Consider the following 18731-nt stretch of genomic DNA (forward strand, 5'->3'; position numbering starts at 1 on the left):
CCCCCCCCCCCCCCCCAAACATACACTCTTTATATAGTCCACTCTTCCTGGACTAAAATAGGTTTTCTTGTATCTCATGCTGACTCCAACAAAATAGTAAACTTGTACAGCTTTAAAAAATATTTTTATGTGCATATGTGTGCCTGCATGAGTTTATGTCACTGTGTGCATGCAGGAACTTGTGGGAGTCAAAAGAGGTTGTCAGATCTTCTGAGGGGAATTATAGATGGGTATGAGCTATCTATTGGTAGACCTGAACCCAGGTCCTCTGCCAGAGCATTAAGTGTTCTTCATTGCTGAGTCATCCTCTCCAGCTTCAACCTCTAATCCTACCACTTTCATCTCCAGAGTGCTAGAGTGATAGCTGTGTACCACCATACTCTGTTTATGTCATGCTGGGCCTCATACATACTAATGTATGGAACTGCCAATGGTGTTAGAGTTCTAGCCCTCATTGCGTCCTTTTCACTGGCCCATTCACCTTTCTACAGCTGATTGGAAATATCCATCAGGATACATGGTTTGGAGCCGAGTGGAGATTTGATGTGGTGGCTCAATATGTTAAATTATTTTCCATTATGGTTGACATTGTCTCCTAGAATTAGAAAGTTTTAATCAGGGTTTGTGAATTTTCCTGAATGGGAACTGCTGTTTAAGGTGGAAATCCCTTTTAAGTGTAGTTCATTCGGTTGACTACAAATTTGATTGTTGAAAAGAGATATACTGTTGACTCATAAAGTAGGCCTTTCTAGATATATTAATACAAAGTATTTGGCCAGCCCATAACTCTTAACATCTTCTCTCCAAACTCTTGTTGAGCCTAGACAGCAATAATGAAGGCCCTAGTTCTATTAACTCTGTATTAAAACTATTTGATTTAGAACATATCCTACATCTTGCTGGTAGAATGAATTGTAGTCAGGCCACATGATCTAAAGAAGCACACTCTTAGTTTACGACTGACTAAAGTTACTGTGTGTTGAATGTGAAGTGACTTTCTGTCTTATTTGGGGCGATATTCCTGAGGCTTTGTAATAAGTTTTGAGATTTGGCATTTTGAGGGCAAAGATAGGGTTCCTTCTTAACTAGAAGAGTGGGTGTATCTGGGATTTAGAACTTAGTTTCTAACTTCTTGTCCCATCACTTTGAAACCTGTGTTAAACCTTAGTCCTACATGTATCCACCTTATCACTTTTACCGAGAAGGCTTGGCAGACCTACCGTGTACATTGAGCATCCTTGGAATGTGGAAATGCAGCAAACATAGTAGTATTTTTGCTTTCTTTGCACTGATGTATTTCTACACTTTCATGCTTCTCTTCTGGCTAAAATGCTAGCTTAAAAAAGAAAAGAGGCTGGATACAGTATCTTTAATTCTAGTGAATCGGAGGCCAGCCTTGTCTAAATAGTGAGTTCTAGGACAGCCAGGACTATGTAGAGAGACCCTGTCTTCCCATGTAGCCTAGGCTGGCCTTTATTACTATTACTACTAATTTTTTTCTTATGTACAGTGGCATTTTGCCTGCATGTATGAGGATACCAGACCCCCTGGAATATGAAGACAGTTGGGAGCTGCCATGTGGGTGCTGGGAATTGAATCTGGGCCCTCTGGAAGAGCAGCCAGTGCTCTTAACTGCTGGAATCATCTCTCCAGCCCTCTAGCCTGCCCTTTTACAGTGATCTACTTGCCTTTGTGCTGGGATTAAATGTGTGTGCCACTGTGGCTGTCTGTTAGTGTCTTTTTGATGCATATTTTTATACTTGAGTAAAACAATTAAACATTTATGACAGTAAATGTCACTTCCAATACCATATTTATATGATACCATTAATAGCATCATCTGTGAGTCATTTTTTTGTTTTGCTTTGTTGTTTGAAATATATCTCCACTATGAACCAAGGCTTGCCTTCTACTCTGTTTTTGCTTGGAAAATGCTGGGATCATAGGTCACTTTCCCTGATGGGACCCTACCCCTCCACTTTTTTTTTTAAGATGAGGGAAAGAAAACCAGGTAAATCTCTGAGTGTCAATACTAAATGGACTGATTCCATTTTGTTGCGCACAGTAAAAGAATAGGAACAAACAGTTTTTCTGTCTATGCTTATTATCACTACATCGACATAATGTTTGTTGTGATGGTCCTTCGATGTTAGAATGTTTTTTTTTTTAATAGATAGGCAAGAGACTGATGTGCTTATGCTCTGGCTGTTTGAACCTAGATACATCACTTGCAGTTCATCATGTCAAGTTTTACTCTTTTAAAGATCAGCTGCTAGTTTGTGCTCCTGCATTAAGCTCTCTTGCTCTCTCACCACCTAAAAGCTATGGAGTGAGTTCAGGGGCTTCCTCCTGTAATGAAGGCCCTATACTTAGCACCAAGAAATCCAGTTCAATTGTATAAACAGCTGTAGCACTTAGATGCCTTTCTTGCCCCTAGGGTTGTGAAGATGTGGTGAAGAGGATGAGTACCAACAAAACTGAAAGGCCCTGCTCCTCTTCTGCAAGTAGTTACTTCAGAAACACTGGTACCCAGGATCCAACAGGGCTCTTGCTCGTCAAGTTGAGTCTGATATGAGACCCTCTGTTTTTGAGACAGAGTCTTAACTGTGTAGCCCCGGCTAGGCTGAAACCTGAGGTGTTCTTGCCTCCATGTCATGAGTACGGGGGCAGAGGAGAGGATATGGTCGGCATGCTCTACCATAGCTGCCAAGGCATTTGTTACCAGAATCGTGGAGTTGAACCAGATCAATAGGCAGCTTTGTCTGTATCACCTGCTATGACATAGACACCCCTGTTCTGTGTGCATAGCCAGACATAATGGTGTCTAGGAAGTTGGGCTTATTTGTGCTTTGTTGCTTATTTAGATATGTATTAAACTACAACGTGTGCAATTCTTTTTTTTTGTTCTCAAAACAAGGTTTCTCTGTTGCTCTGGGTGTCCTGGAGACCAGGCTGTCCTCAAATTGGAGATTAGCCTGCCTCTGCCTTCCAAGTGCTGGGATTAAAGTTCTTTTTTTTTTAATTTCTTAATTTATTTCATCAATTTATTGGCTCATGTGTAGCCCTGACTGACCTGGGACTCACAGAGCTCTGCCTACCTTTGCCTTCACAGCACTGTGATTAAGGGTGTGATGTGTACCACCATGCCTAGCAAATCTTTCTTAATTTTGTTATAAGGAGCCAGAGAACATCAAATTTATTTCATTGTAGTTTGGTGTGGTTCTCATAGCTGGGTACTTAGAGAAAGTCTTTTCTGTTTTGGTATTCTCTGTATAAATAGTAGCTACATTTTTGAAGTAGTTATTTCTGAGAATGCTCCTGTCTCTGGCACAGTGTAGCTCACTTGAGTGGTGAGAAGTACTAGAGGCTGACTGACAGAGGGGCGGGGCTGAGTGTTGTATTCTCTGTCAGTTATTTGGAATTTCAGACTCTAGAGGATGTTGGCTGCGGAATGGTATTAGCACTGCCCTATTCCTGAACTTTGTGCTAAAGGGTCTGGGGTAGGCCTTTTGTATATTAGGCTATCAAGAAAAATTGTGTAGTTTTTGTACATATAGGGATATTTTAACAGGAATATGGTCGGAACAAGGATCAGCCATATCATTTATTCATGTGACTTCATCAGTAGGTAACTTGACAGACAACACAGTTCCATTTTATTGTGTTTCTTCCTGTTATTTTTCTGGACTGATTGTTAATCTGTCAGTGTTAAGGTTGGAAAGACTTTTTTTGCTGTTCCAGTAACTTGAAGTGGGAGTTTGTTTAAAAGAAAAAGAAGGGAAAAAAAAAGCTTTTGTGAACTCAGGAGTGCTCAGTGGAAAGAGGTCAGTGTGTGACTTGTCTTTTAGTCAATGTATCACAAGTGACAGGACATTTGAGGTGCTATCGATGTGCCTGGATGTTTTTGAAGGACTTGCTTCATGAAAGCAACATGTTTTTTGCAGACTGTTTGAGGACAAGTTGCTCCTAATGGCTGTGCATCAAAGTGTAGTGGTTGTCTAAGAGCCAGCCTGCAGCACAGACTGATGGGAGTCCTAAAGGCCATCAGTTTTTCATGTCTCTAACCCACTCCATGGCTTGGACACCTTGATTCTTCAGCAGTTCATAGTGAATCTTTAGGGCACCTTAATTCCTTCTGGATGGATGAAACATTAGCCCTTTGTGCCTCAGTTGACTACAAAATAGACGCCCAGTTAAAACAACTTAAATAAATTTGCGTCAGTGATTACATTCTTGTTCGTTATAATAGGCCTTGATTCTTAATTTATAATTACAGTTACAAGGGCAGGAGAGCACATGTTCTTGCAGAGGACCTGGGTTTGATTCCAAGTACCCACATTGTAGTTCACAACCATCTCTAACTCCATTTCCAGGATATCTGAAAGCACCAAGCACTCACTTGGTACACTCTCAAAGAAAATGAATAAATCCTTTACAAAAAAAAGAATTATAGTCAACAACAACAAAACCCAAAATGGTCTCTTAGAACTAGGGAGGGATGTAGCTCATGGGCTTGTCTAGCATGTACAAGTTCCCGATTGCTACTTTGTATGAAAGTAAATAAACTGAGTAAGTAAAGCAGTGGGAAAGCTGAGTGGCACCTTAAAGGGTTCTCTTTGGGCTTCACAGTTGAGATACTGCATATAGACTATCTTCTCACTTGGTTTGAAGAATTTCTTAGGTTAGTATTTCATTATTTGTGTGTAACATGTGCATGCAGCTGCATTTGGAGGCAGAGGCAAGGCAGCTCTCAGTGAGTTTGGGGCCAACCAGGACAGTCAGGGCTACACAGAGTAACCCTGGTGTTCCCCGCCTCCTTTCCCCCCAAAAAACCCCATAAAACACCGAAAAGACTCCACGAAAACCTGGCTGGCCTTGTACTCCAGCCTCAGCCTCCTGGTTGCTGGGATTACAGACATACATTTTCTGTGGGTAAAACTTATTTTTTTTCCATAGGCAGAAAAATCATCATTAGGCCTTTTAGATTCAGGAGGGAAGACTCAATGACTTTATCTTGGCCAGCTAAGTGATGGGTGGGTTTCACTGTGGTAGTAAAACTGGTGTTGAATGGCACTAACCCTGCTCATCAGAATTGTCTTATAACCCAGGACAAGAAACTGTTAAGTTTCAGGGGCTGGAGAGATGACTCAGGGTATTTACTGTCACTCTGGAGCTGCCTGTGGTACAGTGCCAGGGGAGCTCTTCTGGCCATCACAACACAGACACGCTCACACATATAAATGTCTTTTCTCTCTCACATACACCAATAATAATTAATAATAATAATAATAATAATAATAATAATAATAATAATAATAATAATATCTTGTAAAAAATTTCTTCCCTTCCTACACTGATGGTTCATGTCTTGCTGGGCATTAAATTCAAGACTGAGCCCCAGCCCCAACCCTGTTGTGTTCTTATTTTTAATACAATAATTGGGTTTGTGATGGAACCCAGTGATGATTTTTATTGCCCTTTATTTAAGCTGCCATTTGTAAACTTAGCTGCAACTGTAGGTGTTCAAATTATGTTCAGTGATACAGTATAATCTAAATTACCACCAACCTTTGCCATTCTTACTTTTTTGTTTGTTTGTGGTTTTTTAAGACAGGGTTTTTCTGTAGCTTTGGAGCCTGTCCTGCAACTTGCTCTGTAGACCAGGCTGACCTCAAACTCTCAGAGACCCGCCTATCTCTGCCTCCCAAGTGCTGGAATTAGAGGTGTGTGTCACCACTGTCCACCTAACTTTTGTCATTTTAAATTCATGTTGAAGCAAATTTTGTCTCTGAAAAGAAAATGGTTTACTTGTAGTGAATTCCAGGTCACTTAATATCAGGTTTTATTTATTAGATTGTGAGTTGTAAACTCTTAAGGATATTTAAAAATGTTGATGTTATGTATATATTTATGTGTATATATACACATGATTGTGTATTTATTACTGTGTATGTTTATAGGTCAGAGTACAACTTGAAGTAGTTCCACTATGTCTGTCTTAGGGCTTGAATTTAGATGATCATACTTGGTGGCAAGCACCCTTATTTGCTGTGCCATCTTGCTGTCCTTACTAATTCAACAAGGAATTCATAATCTTGCTACATCAATCAATAAGCACTAATTTTTGTTATTTTTACTTAAAAAGACAGAGTCTTACTATATAATAACACGGGCTATCCTCAAACTCAGACTTCTTCTACTTCTGCCTTCTAAGTGCTGGGGCTACAGATGTGTGCCATTATACCCGTGTCTTTTTGATACTAAAAATATAATTTTATATGTGTGTGGATAGGCATGTGGAGGTCAGAGAACAGTTTAGGGGCATTAGCTTGCTTACAGGTTCTGGAGATTGATCTCAGGCCATTGGGCAAGTAGTGTCTTTACCTGCTGATCCATCTTGGAATCCTGGTCCAAAAGGGAAACATGCACAAAGAGAAGCAATCTTTCTTTGAAAATCTTTATTACAGTTTAGAGGGGAAGGGGAAGGGAGAGAAAGCATTTGTTATTGAGAAAGAATCTTGTTTGTAATCCAGGCTTGTGATAATTCTCTTGGGCTGCTAGACGTATAGGCATATACACTACCATGACAGATTGAAGAGGTTTTTTGTTGTTGTTGTCGTCATCGTCATTGAGATAAATTCTTGGAAATTCAGATGGCCCTTTATTCATTCTTCTTCTGACAATCCCCCCCCCCCCCGCCCCTGAACTCATGAAAGAATTGTGGTAACAGTTAATGAATGACTAAGTCTTTTTAAAGTTTTATGAATAACTGATTTATACTTTTATTTATTTTCTGAGACACTCGCTCACTCTATAGGCCATGTTGGCTTTATTTTATTTTCAAATTTGAATAAAACTTTAATAAAGAACCAGGTGTGGTGGTGCAACCTTAAATTCCTAGCACTGGGGAAGTAGAGCCAGGTGTATCTCTGAGTTCTAGGCCAGGACAGCCAGGGCTGCTACACAGAGAAACCCTGTCTTAAACCACCCCTTCAGCAGCAGCAACAACACCCAAAAAACAAAGCAAACAATTCCCTCAAAACTTTAATAAACAGAATAACTGCTTAGCGTCGGTATAGGTCTTTGCATTTGTGGACACTTTTCTGTGTTGTTGCATTTGGCTTCAAAACCTGACATGAAGAGACTAGCTAAATCTGGTGAAGTTTTGAGAAGGGATTTCTGGAAATGCTGTTTTTTTTTTTTCCCTTTGTATTAACTTGTGAATTACTGTAGTCACCTACACAGCTCACATTCCATTCTCAGACGGCCAGGATAGATAGGAAGAAACTTAAAGAATTTTTAAAATCTTACCAAATGGTTAAATGTTTTAGTCATTTGAAGTGAAACTAGGTTTGGAAATTTGAGTAGGCAGATAACTTGAAATCTAATCATACTTGTGAGTTTGTAAGCTTCCCTGTGTGTCTTACTTACAAGCCAAATTTTATTGGGAGTAGTGTCTTGGGGGGGGGAAGAGAGGGGAGAGAAGAAGGAGGGGTTAGAGGGGAGAGAGTGGTGGTGAGGGAGAGAGGGAGGCAGATGAAGGGGAGGGAGAGAGTTGGGTAGATATTTACAAGTATTAGCAGTTTACACTTTAGAGCATAGGGTAGGGTAGCAGAAGGAATGCTCATTTGCTGTTAAAGACCTCAGAGAACATCATGGATACTTCTTTAGGCAGACATTAATATTGATGTGGTCATATGTGCTAGTCCTCGGTAATAGCTTCCTTAGGTCTGCAGAACTGTAGGGTTTGGTTGGTTAGTGATTTTTTTTTTTTTAACTACAGTGGCCTAGGTAGCACTGTGCACTGTGCTTGTTTTATCTGCTGGCTAAGTATGTTGGGCAGCTTTAGATCGGGAAATCGTTTTTTCTTTTTTCCCCCCTTCCCTCTCCTGTTTTCTTTCTTTTTTTTTTTTGAGACAGTGTTTGCCTGTGTAGCCCCACAGGTCTGTGTACAGAGATCACCTTACTTCTGCCTCCTGAAGGCTAGGATTAAAGGTGTGCACTCACATCTGGGCTGGGTTAGGGAACTCTTACTCCTCTGGAGTAGGAGTAGTTCTTCATTGTGTATTGCATTATTTCATTTGATGTTCATGACACTGTTTGTAAGGTGTAATAAGGAGGCAGATAATAATTTCGTGTGGAATTCAGAGAATTCATGTAAGTTATCATGAACACTTTAGAGTCTTCATATGCTAAAGGATCCTTAATAAGGGATATAAGATGACCAGGAGGCTTTTGGTTTTATGTTTGTTTTGGGTTTTCTTTCCTTTTTTTAAAAAAAAATTTTATTTACTTATTATGTATACAGTGTTCTACCTGCATGTATGCCTGCACACCAGAAGAGAGCACTACATCTCATTATAGATGTATGTGAGCCACCATGTGGTTGCTGGGAATTGAACTCAGGACCTCTGGAAGAGCAGCCAATGCTCTTAACCACTGAGCCACCTTGTTTTGGTTTTGAGACTAGGTATTTGTCATCTTAGACTTGGCTTGGAACTTACTATGTAGAACAGGCTTGCAGTGAATTTGTGATATATCTCCTGCATCTGCTTCTGATTGCTGAGATTATAGGCATGTGTAACCATACTCCAGTGATATAACTTCATTTTCTTTTTCTTTTAGACTTAAAAAGCAAGAAAGGTATTCTTAGGCAAATTGTCAGTTTTCTGGTGTCTATCTAATTGCTTGTAAACCAGTACTTCTCTCCTGCTTTCTCGAAGCCTCACAAAGTGTTCACTGGTCGAAATATTTCCTATGAATCCGTGGTTCAGAAGATAAAGTGGCATACTTTTTCCTTCTATCCAATTAGGAATTCTTTTTTTAAAAAAATATTTATTTATTATGTATACAATATTCTGTGTGTATGTCTGCAGGCCAGAGGAGGGCACCAGACCTCATTACAGATGGTTGTGAGCCACCATGTGGTTGCCGGGAATTGAACTCAGGACCTTTGGAAGAGCAGGCAATGCTCTTAACCACTGAGCAATCTCTCCAGCCCCTCCAATTAGGAATTCCATTTGATGAGACATTATAGGGAAAGAGGATCCTAAAGCTGAGGATGGCAATATGAGACACCCCCCCCCCATTTGTAGGTTGTGTGTGTGTGTGTTTTCTGAGACAGGGTTTCTCTGTGTAGTGCTGGCTGTCCTGGAACCCTCTCTGTAGATCAGGCTGGCCTCAAACTTAGAGAGATCCACCTGTCTTTGCCTCTTGAGTTCTGAGATTAAAGGCATGCGCCATTACCCACCCGCCCAGCTGGTTTGTAGATTTTTAGTAGGCCTTTATTGCTCATTCAGAGGAATTGGATTATTGCATAGACTCCACTCTAACCAGAGCCACAGGAGACCAATGTGTAAAAACCTAATTGCAGTTTATTAATTTCTGAGGAGAAATTGTAGTTTTCAGTGGACAGGATCACTGGTTGGTGATCACTGTGCTTGACTCATGAGATCAGTTTTGAGAAGCTGCTTGCTGTTAGCATTGGAGTCAGAAGTTGTTGCACTCATGGCTGCAGGTTCACTGTACTCAAGCTGACTTTCTTAGGTGTGGACGTGGGTATCATCTGCTCTTTTCAATGTGCCAACTGTGTTAATGATCTGACAGCATCTGTCTCCTTAGCTTTTGTTGGACCAATTTCTACTTCCCATCACCTTCTTTTAGAATTGTCTGGTATTGCTGGGTGGTGGTGTTGCATGCTTTCAATCTCAGCACTTGAGGCAGAGGCAGGCAGATCACTGTGATCTAAGGCCAGCCTGGTCTACAGAGAAAGTTCTTGGACAGCCAGGGCTACATGTCTCAAAACTAAAAAGAAAAGAAAGAAAGGAAGAAGAAGAAAAAAAGAATTGTCAGATCTTAACCTTTTATAGCCTAGTTTTCACTTAAAGTGAATTTTGCAAAGCTATACTGTGATTTATTGTTTTGTTTTGTTTTTGTTTTTTTTTTTTTTTTTTGACTAGTCTCTGGGCCAGGATGCAGAAGCAGGATTGCTTAGAGTTGGAAATCTACTTGGATTACTTACAGAGTTCCAAGCCTAGGCTTACCTGCTCCACAAAAGAAAATGTCTGCTGGCTAGGAATGTCGCTCATCATCAGAGTACACTGAGCGGTTTAACTTTGTGTAGATAGATTGTCAGTAATTCTTCCCCCACCCCAAATCCCGCAAATAAGTTAATGCTGGTTGCATTTAAATTTGTAGTGTTTGAAATTAACTCTAGCTGATGTGATAGTTTGGCAACTTATTTTTGGCAGTGAGTTGATTTGTGGGGAGGCTGTAGCTTATGTGGTGGATAGAATTACCTCCAGAGGTGTGATTGCTGAATTTAAGTGGCTCTGAGATCTTGATTTGTTTTGTTTTATTTTATTTTAATTTTTTTGGTTTTTTCGAGACAGGGTTTCTCTGTGGTTTTGGAGCCTGTCCTGGAACCAGCTCTTGTAGACCAGGCTGGTCTCGAACTCACAGAGATCCGCCTGCCTCTGCCTCCCAAGTGCTGGGATTAAAGGCGTGCGCCACCATCGCCCGGCGAGATCTTGATTTTTACATTAAAGTTGTTACCTAGCTCTGTTTTACCATCAGCATTGAAGTTGAGTACTTTCATTATTGACTTTGAATAAAAAGTTGAAAGTGTTGCCACTGCTTGTCAGTTAGCAAGCATAACTTTAAAAGCTACTTATTTCCAGTGTGAAAGGTTATAAAACAGGCGAGGAGAGCATGAAATGGACAGAGCTAATTAATCACTCTTTTTCTAAATCAAAAACTAGTGTACTTTCAGTACTGGGATTTAGCTGTTAGAAAAGGGATGAGAAACATTTCTTTTTTCCTTTTTCTCTTTCTCTCCTTTTTGTTTCTTGGTTCTTTTTCAGACAGGTTTCTCTTGTGTAACAGCCCTGGCTGTCCTGGAACTAAATCTGCCTCAAGTGCTGGATTAAAAGCATGTGCCACCACTGCTAGGCAAGAAGTCTTTCTTAAAAACAAACTTAAGTGTTTGAAATACATACTTTTGCTTAGTCATGATTGATTAGTTCCTCCACTGTGTAACAAATCCCAGACTGTTTAGAAGGCCATTGTTTAAACTTCATGACTTATAAAGTCTCTTATAAGTAGCAGGCACGATGCCTACCAGGTCTGAATTTTTGCTCAGCTTTATGAGAGAAGAATCTTCCAAATTCCTGTGGTTGATATCAGGATCTTGGTCTTCATGGACTCTTAGAATGAGGCCTTCAATTTCTAGTGAACTGTTGGGTAGAGATCTCTTGGTTCCTTGGCAAAGTGAGCCACTCTCTGGTGTGGTTAACAGCATAACAGCTGTCTAAAAGCTGAGCAATGGTGGTGGTAGTAGAAGGAAATAGAAGCAGTGCAGGGCACCATAACTTCTGCGACCTCACAGCATCCCATTATAGGTCCTGTTTACAGTACAATGGGACTAGGTCATTTGGAGTCATCTCTTCTGCTTACCACAATTGAGTACAGACAGTAGGTTTTATAGTAAATGCTAGGTTCTGTGTAGAACTTAGAGATTTTAAAGGGCTTAACTAAGCTTCCTTTTAACTTGCCCAGATTCCCTTGGTTCAGGGATGTTTGAGCACCGATTCAACTCACCCTTTCTACTTTGCTTGGCCTCTATCAGCATGCTGCACTCTGTCTGCCCCCCTCTTCTTTCTCTTTATCTCTTGGGAACTTGCCCAAATAGTACCTACTGTTCTCACTGATACTAGCTAACTGATCTTCACCTCACTAATGTATATAGAGCTCTAGTACTGTGGGGGCTACCTCTAGTGTTTGTTTTCTATTTTTAGTAGTAGGAGAATTGGTTGACTCAGTGAGCTAGGAACAAACTTTGATTTCATTCCATTGCACCTTGTTGCTTGCATCTGCTACTAATAGGAAGTAGACTCTCTACTTACTATTTTTTCATATTTGTTTCATTGTTGATTTATTTATTGTTCATATGTGTATATTTGTGAATTTATGTGTGCCATAGTTCGTGTTGGAGGACAACATATGGCGTTGCTTCTCTTGTAACATATGTGGGTTCCAGGGATTGAACTCAAGTCCTCAGGTTTGAGGCAAGCATCTTTACCCTCTGAGCCATTTCACCAGCCCTAAAAATATCACTTTCTATATGTACTTGCTGCTTTGCATGTTGTGACAGCCTAACAGATAATAGTAAACAACATTTGAATCTCACAAATCCCCTTTGACACCTTGAGCTCAAAGATCGCTGCTTTTAGTTACCAACTGATAAATCATAGCAAGATTGTTTATATGTTAAGCCTGGTACTTGTCAAGGCTATTCTTGAGTTTATATAGAGGATTAAGATTGGAAAAAATGGCAGCATAGGACTAGTTTCCGTCACTTTTGCTTTTTCCACCATTTCATGGAGCATAAAATTAATCAACATAGATGTGACTACTTGTGCTTCTTTTAGTATACAAAGAAGAGTGGTAAATTGGGACTCCTGTTTGGTCTCACCCTCTTCAAACTAAGAATGAGAATTTTTGTCAGACTTGAAGGTGGTAGAAGGCATACAGCTAGTGAGTAAGTTTTATAGGCTCTTTGGAGAGGTCATTTGCAAGGTGAGAAGGAGAAATAGAATGTGAAAGCAGGAATTCTTTTAAGTTGTTCCTTGTATAGTTAATAATTTTCACTAACTCTTCTGGAATTTGACCATGATTTTGCTTATGTCTGATGCCACTGAATATGTTTCCCAAGAAGCTGTTTGGTACTTGCCGATGATGTTTCTGATTGGCACAGCCTCTGAAAAACAGGTTTGGCTTCAGAAAAAAAGAGGAGGAAGGAGGCCGAGGGCAATTTAATAGTAGTTCCCAGGGCATATTTACCTATTTAGTCCAGCACTTCCGGTTCCTGCTTAGCTTTGCCTGGACGCCTGTTTCTCCCTCTTCTTTTCCCTTTTTCTCTCAAAACCAGCGCTTTTTTTGGTATCCAAAAAGCACCAATGAATTGATTGATGCTTGTAATTTAACTTTCCATCTTTGAGGCTGCTTAGCATTTGTACAAGTAAACGCCAGGCCAGAAGTCTTTTTGCTAGGTTCTTTCCGTTTGTAAAATGTTGCAAACTGCTTGAGTTCATGTAGTAACCTATGCCTATGGAATAGTTAGAAACTTTTTGAGGGTGGGTTAACATTGTGCTGAGAAAGCAGCAGTGAGGCTGGAAAGCTGGGGTTTATTTTTGTGGACAGCTTTGTTTTCTTTATTATGCTCAGGTGTTGCTAATAAGTTGGAAAGTTCAACATGTCCAGGAGGAGAGCAGAACTCTTGGGCTTTCTGGTGCTTTATTTCTGAAAGTCAGCATTCCATTTCTGACATTGCATAAGTCAGCTCTTCAGGTATGCCCTTTTATGCTCAGAAATAGTGTTACATGTTATCTCAAACTTAGCAGTTGAAAAGAAAACATAATTAGAGGAAGTAAGAATTTATTAAGTTAAAGACCAAGAATAATGGCAGTCTTAAGGACTTTTCCTTTGTAACTGAGACCCCTGTTTTTTTTGATTGAAATCACTTTAATGGCACTATCAAGTATTAAACCTAACAGAGGTTAAGAAATTTGATTTCCCTCTGGAAGTAGATGAATGACTTTTTTCTCTTTCTAAAGTCTTAGAACAGGTAGGTGTGGTAGGGAAGTGTTGGTTATTGGACGTTATAGCTTGCATTCTGTAGTTCGGGTTCATAGCTGGGTTCATGCTCTTGCTTAAGTAACTTTGTGGTCAGGCAGTGCATGTGCAGACAGTATGCTAACAGTCGTAGGCACATTCCTTTGCAGTTAGAGTCGTCTTAGCAAGCAGTTAGCTAACAGGGCGATGTTTCTACCCTTACCTCCTCCTCAGAAATCTTCACATAGACTAAGTGAATGATTCTAGGTAATTATGATGGATGTCCCGTTGCTTTAGGTCTTTCTGTATCTTTTAGTAAATAAGAACAGTGCTCTGATCATAGCTGTGTAGCCAAAACCCTTCGATTGAGCCCTTCAGGGCCCATGAGCATCTTCAGAACCCTTGTCTAAAGAAAGTGTTGACTGCTGTACTTTCATTCTTTATGAATTCTTTAAAAGCATCTATTATTTTTAATTTGCAGCAGCTCTTGCCAGGTAAAAAGTTTTGGGAAACAGATGAATCCAGCAAAGATGGACCAAAAGGAATATTCCTGGGTGATCAATGGCGAGACAGTGCCTGGGGAACATCAGGTAATCTAGCTCTAGCGTCTCTACTGTGATTTATGCCTGTCTTAGAGCTCCCTTCCTCAGCACTTGGCAAGTCATGAATTTCACATCAGTGGCAAAAGCACTCCAAGCAAATGTCCTGTCCAGTAGTAGCTTAGATATTGTAATATATTAAAAATAATTAATGCAAAATCAAATCTTCAATATTTTCTGAAGTTCTAGTCACAGAAGAATGTACTCATTTGAAATGACTGTAAATTTAGCTCTGAGTTTTCACTTTGTGCTACTGTCAGCTTGCCTGGAATTGGAAAATCCAAGCCTGTGCTTTGAACTTCATGATTCTTTCACCCCTTGATGTTCTGTGCCATATATGGAATAGTAATCTTTAAATGTGCGTGGGGCCAAATGAAACCACCAGGCACAGACATTCTTGTGATAGACTTCCCCTGAAGAGGGCTGGGGAGAGTTAGTAGAGGCAAAAAAAGCAGCAGTAGACAGAAACCATAGCTTCCAGAGAAGAGAAGATAAAAACCCAGCACTGGACAAGCTGTGTTCAGGACAGTGCAAAATGGAGTTCTCAGAAAGATTTGTTGTTGCCAGTAAGCAACATTAAAGAAATTCTGCAACTCTAAAGAGGTGAACATTGGCTTATCAACCTAGCTATGTGAACTGCTGTTCTCCTTTGCTATCCTAGATAGAGGAGGGGTGTGTTCTGTGTCCTTAGCTTATATAGAATACCAGTGCTTATTGAAAGACCCAAGAGGAAAGCTTGGCTCAGCTGACTCTAGTGGGTTCCTGATTCCCAGACATTGGTTTATCCATGAGACATCACTCATAATTTGTTTGGTCCTCTGGCTGCACTGTGTCATACTTGTGTATCTTTTTTGTAGATCATTCAGTTTCCCAGCCAATCATGGTGCAGAGAAGACCTGGTCAGAGTTTCCATGTGAACAGTGAGGTCAATTCTGTACTGTCCCCACGATCGGAGAGTGGGGGACTAGGCGTTAGCATGGTGGAGTATGTGTTGAGCTCATCCCCGGGCGATTCCTGTCTAAGAAAAGGAGGATTTGTAAGTTGGCTTGAGGAACTTGTTCCTATCTCTTTCTTCCCCTTCCCTCAAAGCAAAATGTGCCTTTTGAGTTTCCTAGGTACTCACAGCATTCATTACAGGGTGTTAACACTTCCATTGTAGCACAGAGCTCAGCAAGCAGGAGAGGTAAACTACATTTCAAAGATGGGGCACATCGTTAGGCGAGATAAGAGCTAAAATCAAAGTCTCAGTTACTTGATCTATGAGAAAACACTCTTCATTACAACCAAAAGCAACTTCTTTACAAAGGAAGCAGAAGTTGGGTGTCAGTAGAAGGGAGGTACTTGTCTGAGAGAGGAATGATTGGCCACCAACCAAGAACCTTAAAAAGCATTCTTGTTTTGCAGGCTATATTTTAATTTTATGGTGGTCTTTATTAAGCAGCTTTTTGCCTATCCTGATGAGGGGAGTTTGAAGTTTCTTTTTTTCTTTTTTTTAAAATTCATTGCCACTAGCCTCACTTATGCTGGCCAAATAGTAGCTATAGCAGCCTTTGCTTCCTGCCACTTCCTACTAAAGCATTCTTTCTGAAGCTCTGTGATTGCTTTCTCAAAGCATACTATATATATCAGCTCTATAGATTGAAGAATCTTAAGAAATAATCTACTTGAGTTTTACTCATTTTGTACTCTCTGACTGATGTTATATGTAGCTGCTAAGAAGACCAGTAGGGACTCTGGCATCTGCCTGGCTTCTTTACCCCCTAACTTGCTTGGTTTTGTTCCTTTTCAGTCCTTTTCTTGGAAAGTTTTTATGGCCTAATACTACCTGGTGACAAATGTTTGAAATACCTTCCCCCATATTATCATAATTTTGGTTTTATCCATACGTGTATTTCTTTATATGTTGCATTTGTTACCTAGACTCCTTTTCTGTGCTGGTCCCTCACGTTGCTTAAAACTCTAGAATAGCAGTAGTTGGTGTTTGGTGTTTAGTAGCTTGCTCTGTATGTCAGGTACATTCTTGAGTACTAGCCTTTTCAAAGCTGACCCAAATGTTTCTGGATCTTTTGACTTTGTCCAGACACAGTGACTTATAAATCAGATAGGAAATAGCTTCTGTGTTCCTTCTCAAGGAGCTCCTTGGGGGAGAATAGATCTACACCTTGGATATGAGGAATGGGATCAAGCTGAATGCTCATTTTCCTATCTTCTCAAGAGAAGACTAGAACTCTGTTTTCACTAATACCTCAGTTTCTTCACTCCTTAACCTCTTAAGATTTCTTTGAGAAAGTGCTGCCTTCTAAACACTGCCTGCTGCTTTGAGTTACTTGCTGGAGAGAAATGAGAGCCTTGATAACAATGGCTGTGAATTCTCTGACCAGTTTCTGGTTTGTGAACATTAGCCACAGGCACACACCCAGATTCTGTGAACTTTGTAAGAGGGAGAAAAATCACTTGAATTGAAACGTAGATAAAACAGCAGAATGAAATTATTACTAGTGGAATCATTTTAAAGACAGTTTTATGATAAAACCCCACCTTTGGGTTGTAAAGTAGGGTTCCATTTTTAGTTGTTTTGGGAGATTGGTCATTTTTATCTCTGGGGTAGTATTGTGATTAGATGAAATTAGGCCTCAGGCCAGATGATATGATGACTATCCCACCTCCAGTTGAAAACAGTAGTCCCCAGGAGACAGCACTCTTGGCAGTTAGATAATTTCCTAAGCTTCTGAGATGCACACCCAAGATAATAATAACTGAAAATTTGTGTTCTCCTCTCTTAGGAGGACGGCTGTGGGGGTAGAACCCTATCTAACACTTTGATTTCTATGCCATCTGTAGATTGATAGAAGACTGGTAGATATCAAGCCATGATGTTGGCAGGTGCAATATTCAGGCATGTTGACCAGAGAACGGCTGGTCAGCATTGGAGTTGCATTCTGCTGTTTTGTTTTTGTTTTTTAAGATTTATTTATTCACTATGTATACAGTGATTCTGTCTGCATGTATGCCTGCAGGCCAGAAGAGGGCACCAGATCTTGCTACAGATGGTTGTGAGCCACCATGTGGTTGTTGGGAATTGAACTCAGAACCTCTGGAACAGCAGCAGGCTGTGCTTTTAACCTCTGAGCCATCTCTCCAGGTCCTCTGCTGGTATTTTTTATGACCTATGTTTACTCCTTTGTTGGTTAGGATGATACCTAGAGAAAACTGTACTCATGGGAAACCTGAATCACTCTCTAGTTCTCATGATATGGATACAACATCTTTCTTAAAAAACAAAAGTACTTCAGTATTAAGTTTGGAGAGCAAGTAGTTTTCCAATTTCATGAGATTTCCTTATTACAGCTTGAATAAAAGGATTTAGCTCTTTGTCTTCCTTTCCTTGTGCTTCCTTGAGTTGATTTTGGTGCTGTAAATATTCTCAACTTAATAGTTTTTGTTTCTGAGATAAGGAACACTTTTGGGAGGTGGGGCATGGTGGTGTACACTAGAGAGAAGCCAAAGTATCCTGTGAGTTTGAGGCCAGTGTGGTCTACGTAGTGAGTGCCAGGCCAGCCAAGACTACATAGAACCTGCTACAAACAAACTACCTAACTTATTTTGAGGTTCAACAGAAGACTCGGACAGCTGCACTGTTCTCACGCTTACTATGAATGCTAGCTAGCCTGCTGCATGTGTATCCCCCACCTTTTGCAGTGGTAGATTTTGGAATGAGAAAAACTTGAATTCCTGAGTCTAGTCTTTTTTTCCCCTTTTAGCTTTTATTTCATTTGTTCCTGGAATACGATATTTTACAAATAGTTGTAAAATCATAGGAAATTTGAAATTCTATGGGTGATATTGCTTATCTAAGGACTCTGTTGGTCTTCTGATTTTCTTCAAATAGATTGAACATGATTGCTACCTTGTTTATCCACTGCAAACATTGGATTAGTGACAACTGGTCTAACTTGGGGAGATGTTGGAAGCTCTCCCCATTTGTGTCAAGCTCCTGCTTTCTGACCTGGAGAATGCATACTTCTAGCTGTCATCTGGGCCACAACAATTTGGCTTGGGAGGCTAGTATATTATAATTGATTTTTGTAAAACTTTGGGTATAGTATTACATATAAAAGTCAGAGTTTGAGTCTCAATTGAATTCTTCATCTGTATAATAGGGATAATTAGCATTCAAGGAAGTCTCATAATATGTAACAAAATATATTGATACTCAAAGTTAGTGTGCATCGATATCACTAGCATCATCCTGGGGCTTAGGATTGCTAGACCCTACCCTAGGCTTCCTGAACTGAAAGCCACATGCCATTTTGGGGACAAGGTGTTATTATGTAACCCAGTCTGGCCTCAAACTCATAGTCTTCCTGCCTCCGTATCCTGAGTGGCAGGCTTGCAGAATGTGCCACCATACCTTAATTTTCAATAAGATAATCCCCATCCCAACCCCCACCCCCGTGATTGACATGTGTACTAAAGTTGAGACACTATTAGAATCTACTTGGAAGATTATGTTATAGGATA

The 18731-nt window shown here is 40.2% G+C and overlaps 1 protein-coding gene across 37 annotated transcripts in view; it reads left to right on the forward strand.

Moving 5' to 3' along the window:
• The window catches only part of Pum1 (pumilio RNA binding family member 1), a 115573-nt gene that overhangs the window by 38768 nt on the left and 58074 nt on the right, over nt 1-18731 (forward strand). For 22 of the 37 annotated variants that reach the window (XM_075945233.1, XM_075945243.1, XM_075945258.1 and 19 more), the window contains exons 4-5: nt 14093-14201; nt 15068-15246. The exons of 10 other annotated variants lie outside the window; for them this stretch is intronic. In XM_075945233.1, the coding sequence (XP_075801348.1) occupies nt 14093-14201; nt 15068-15246 (288 nt within the window). The remainder of the gene's footprint in view (nt 1-14092; nt 14202-15067; nt 15247-18731) is intronic. 5 more of the 37 variants (XM_075945234.1, XM_075945229.1, XM_075945261.1 and 2 more) reach the window with 1 other exon arrangement.

The sequence above is a fragment of the Microtus pennsylvanicus genome, chromosome 13, assembly GCF_037038515.1.
Source record: "Microtus pennsylvanicus isolate mMicPen1 chromosome 13, mMicPen1.hap1, whole genome shotgun sequence".
Taxonomy (NCBI): domain Eukaryota; kingdom Metazoa; phylum Chordata; class Mammalia; order Rodentia; family Cricetidae; genus Microtus; species Microtus pennsylvanicus.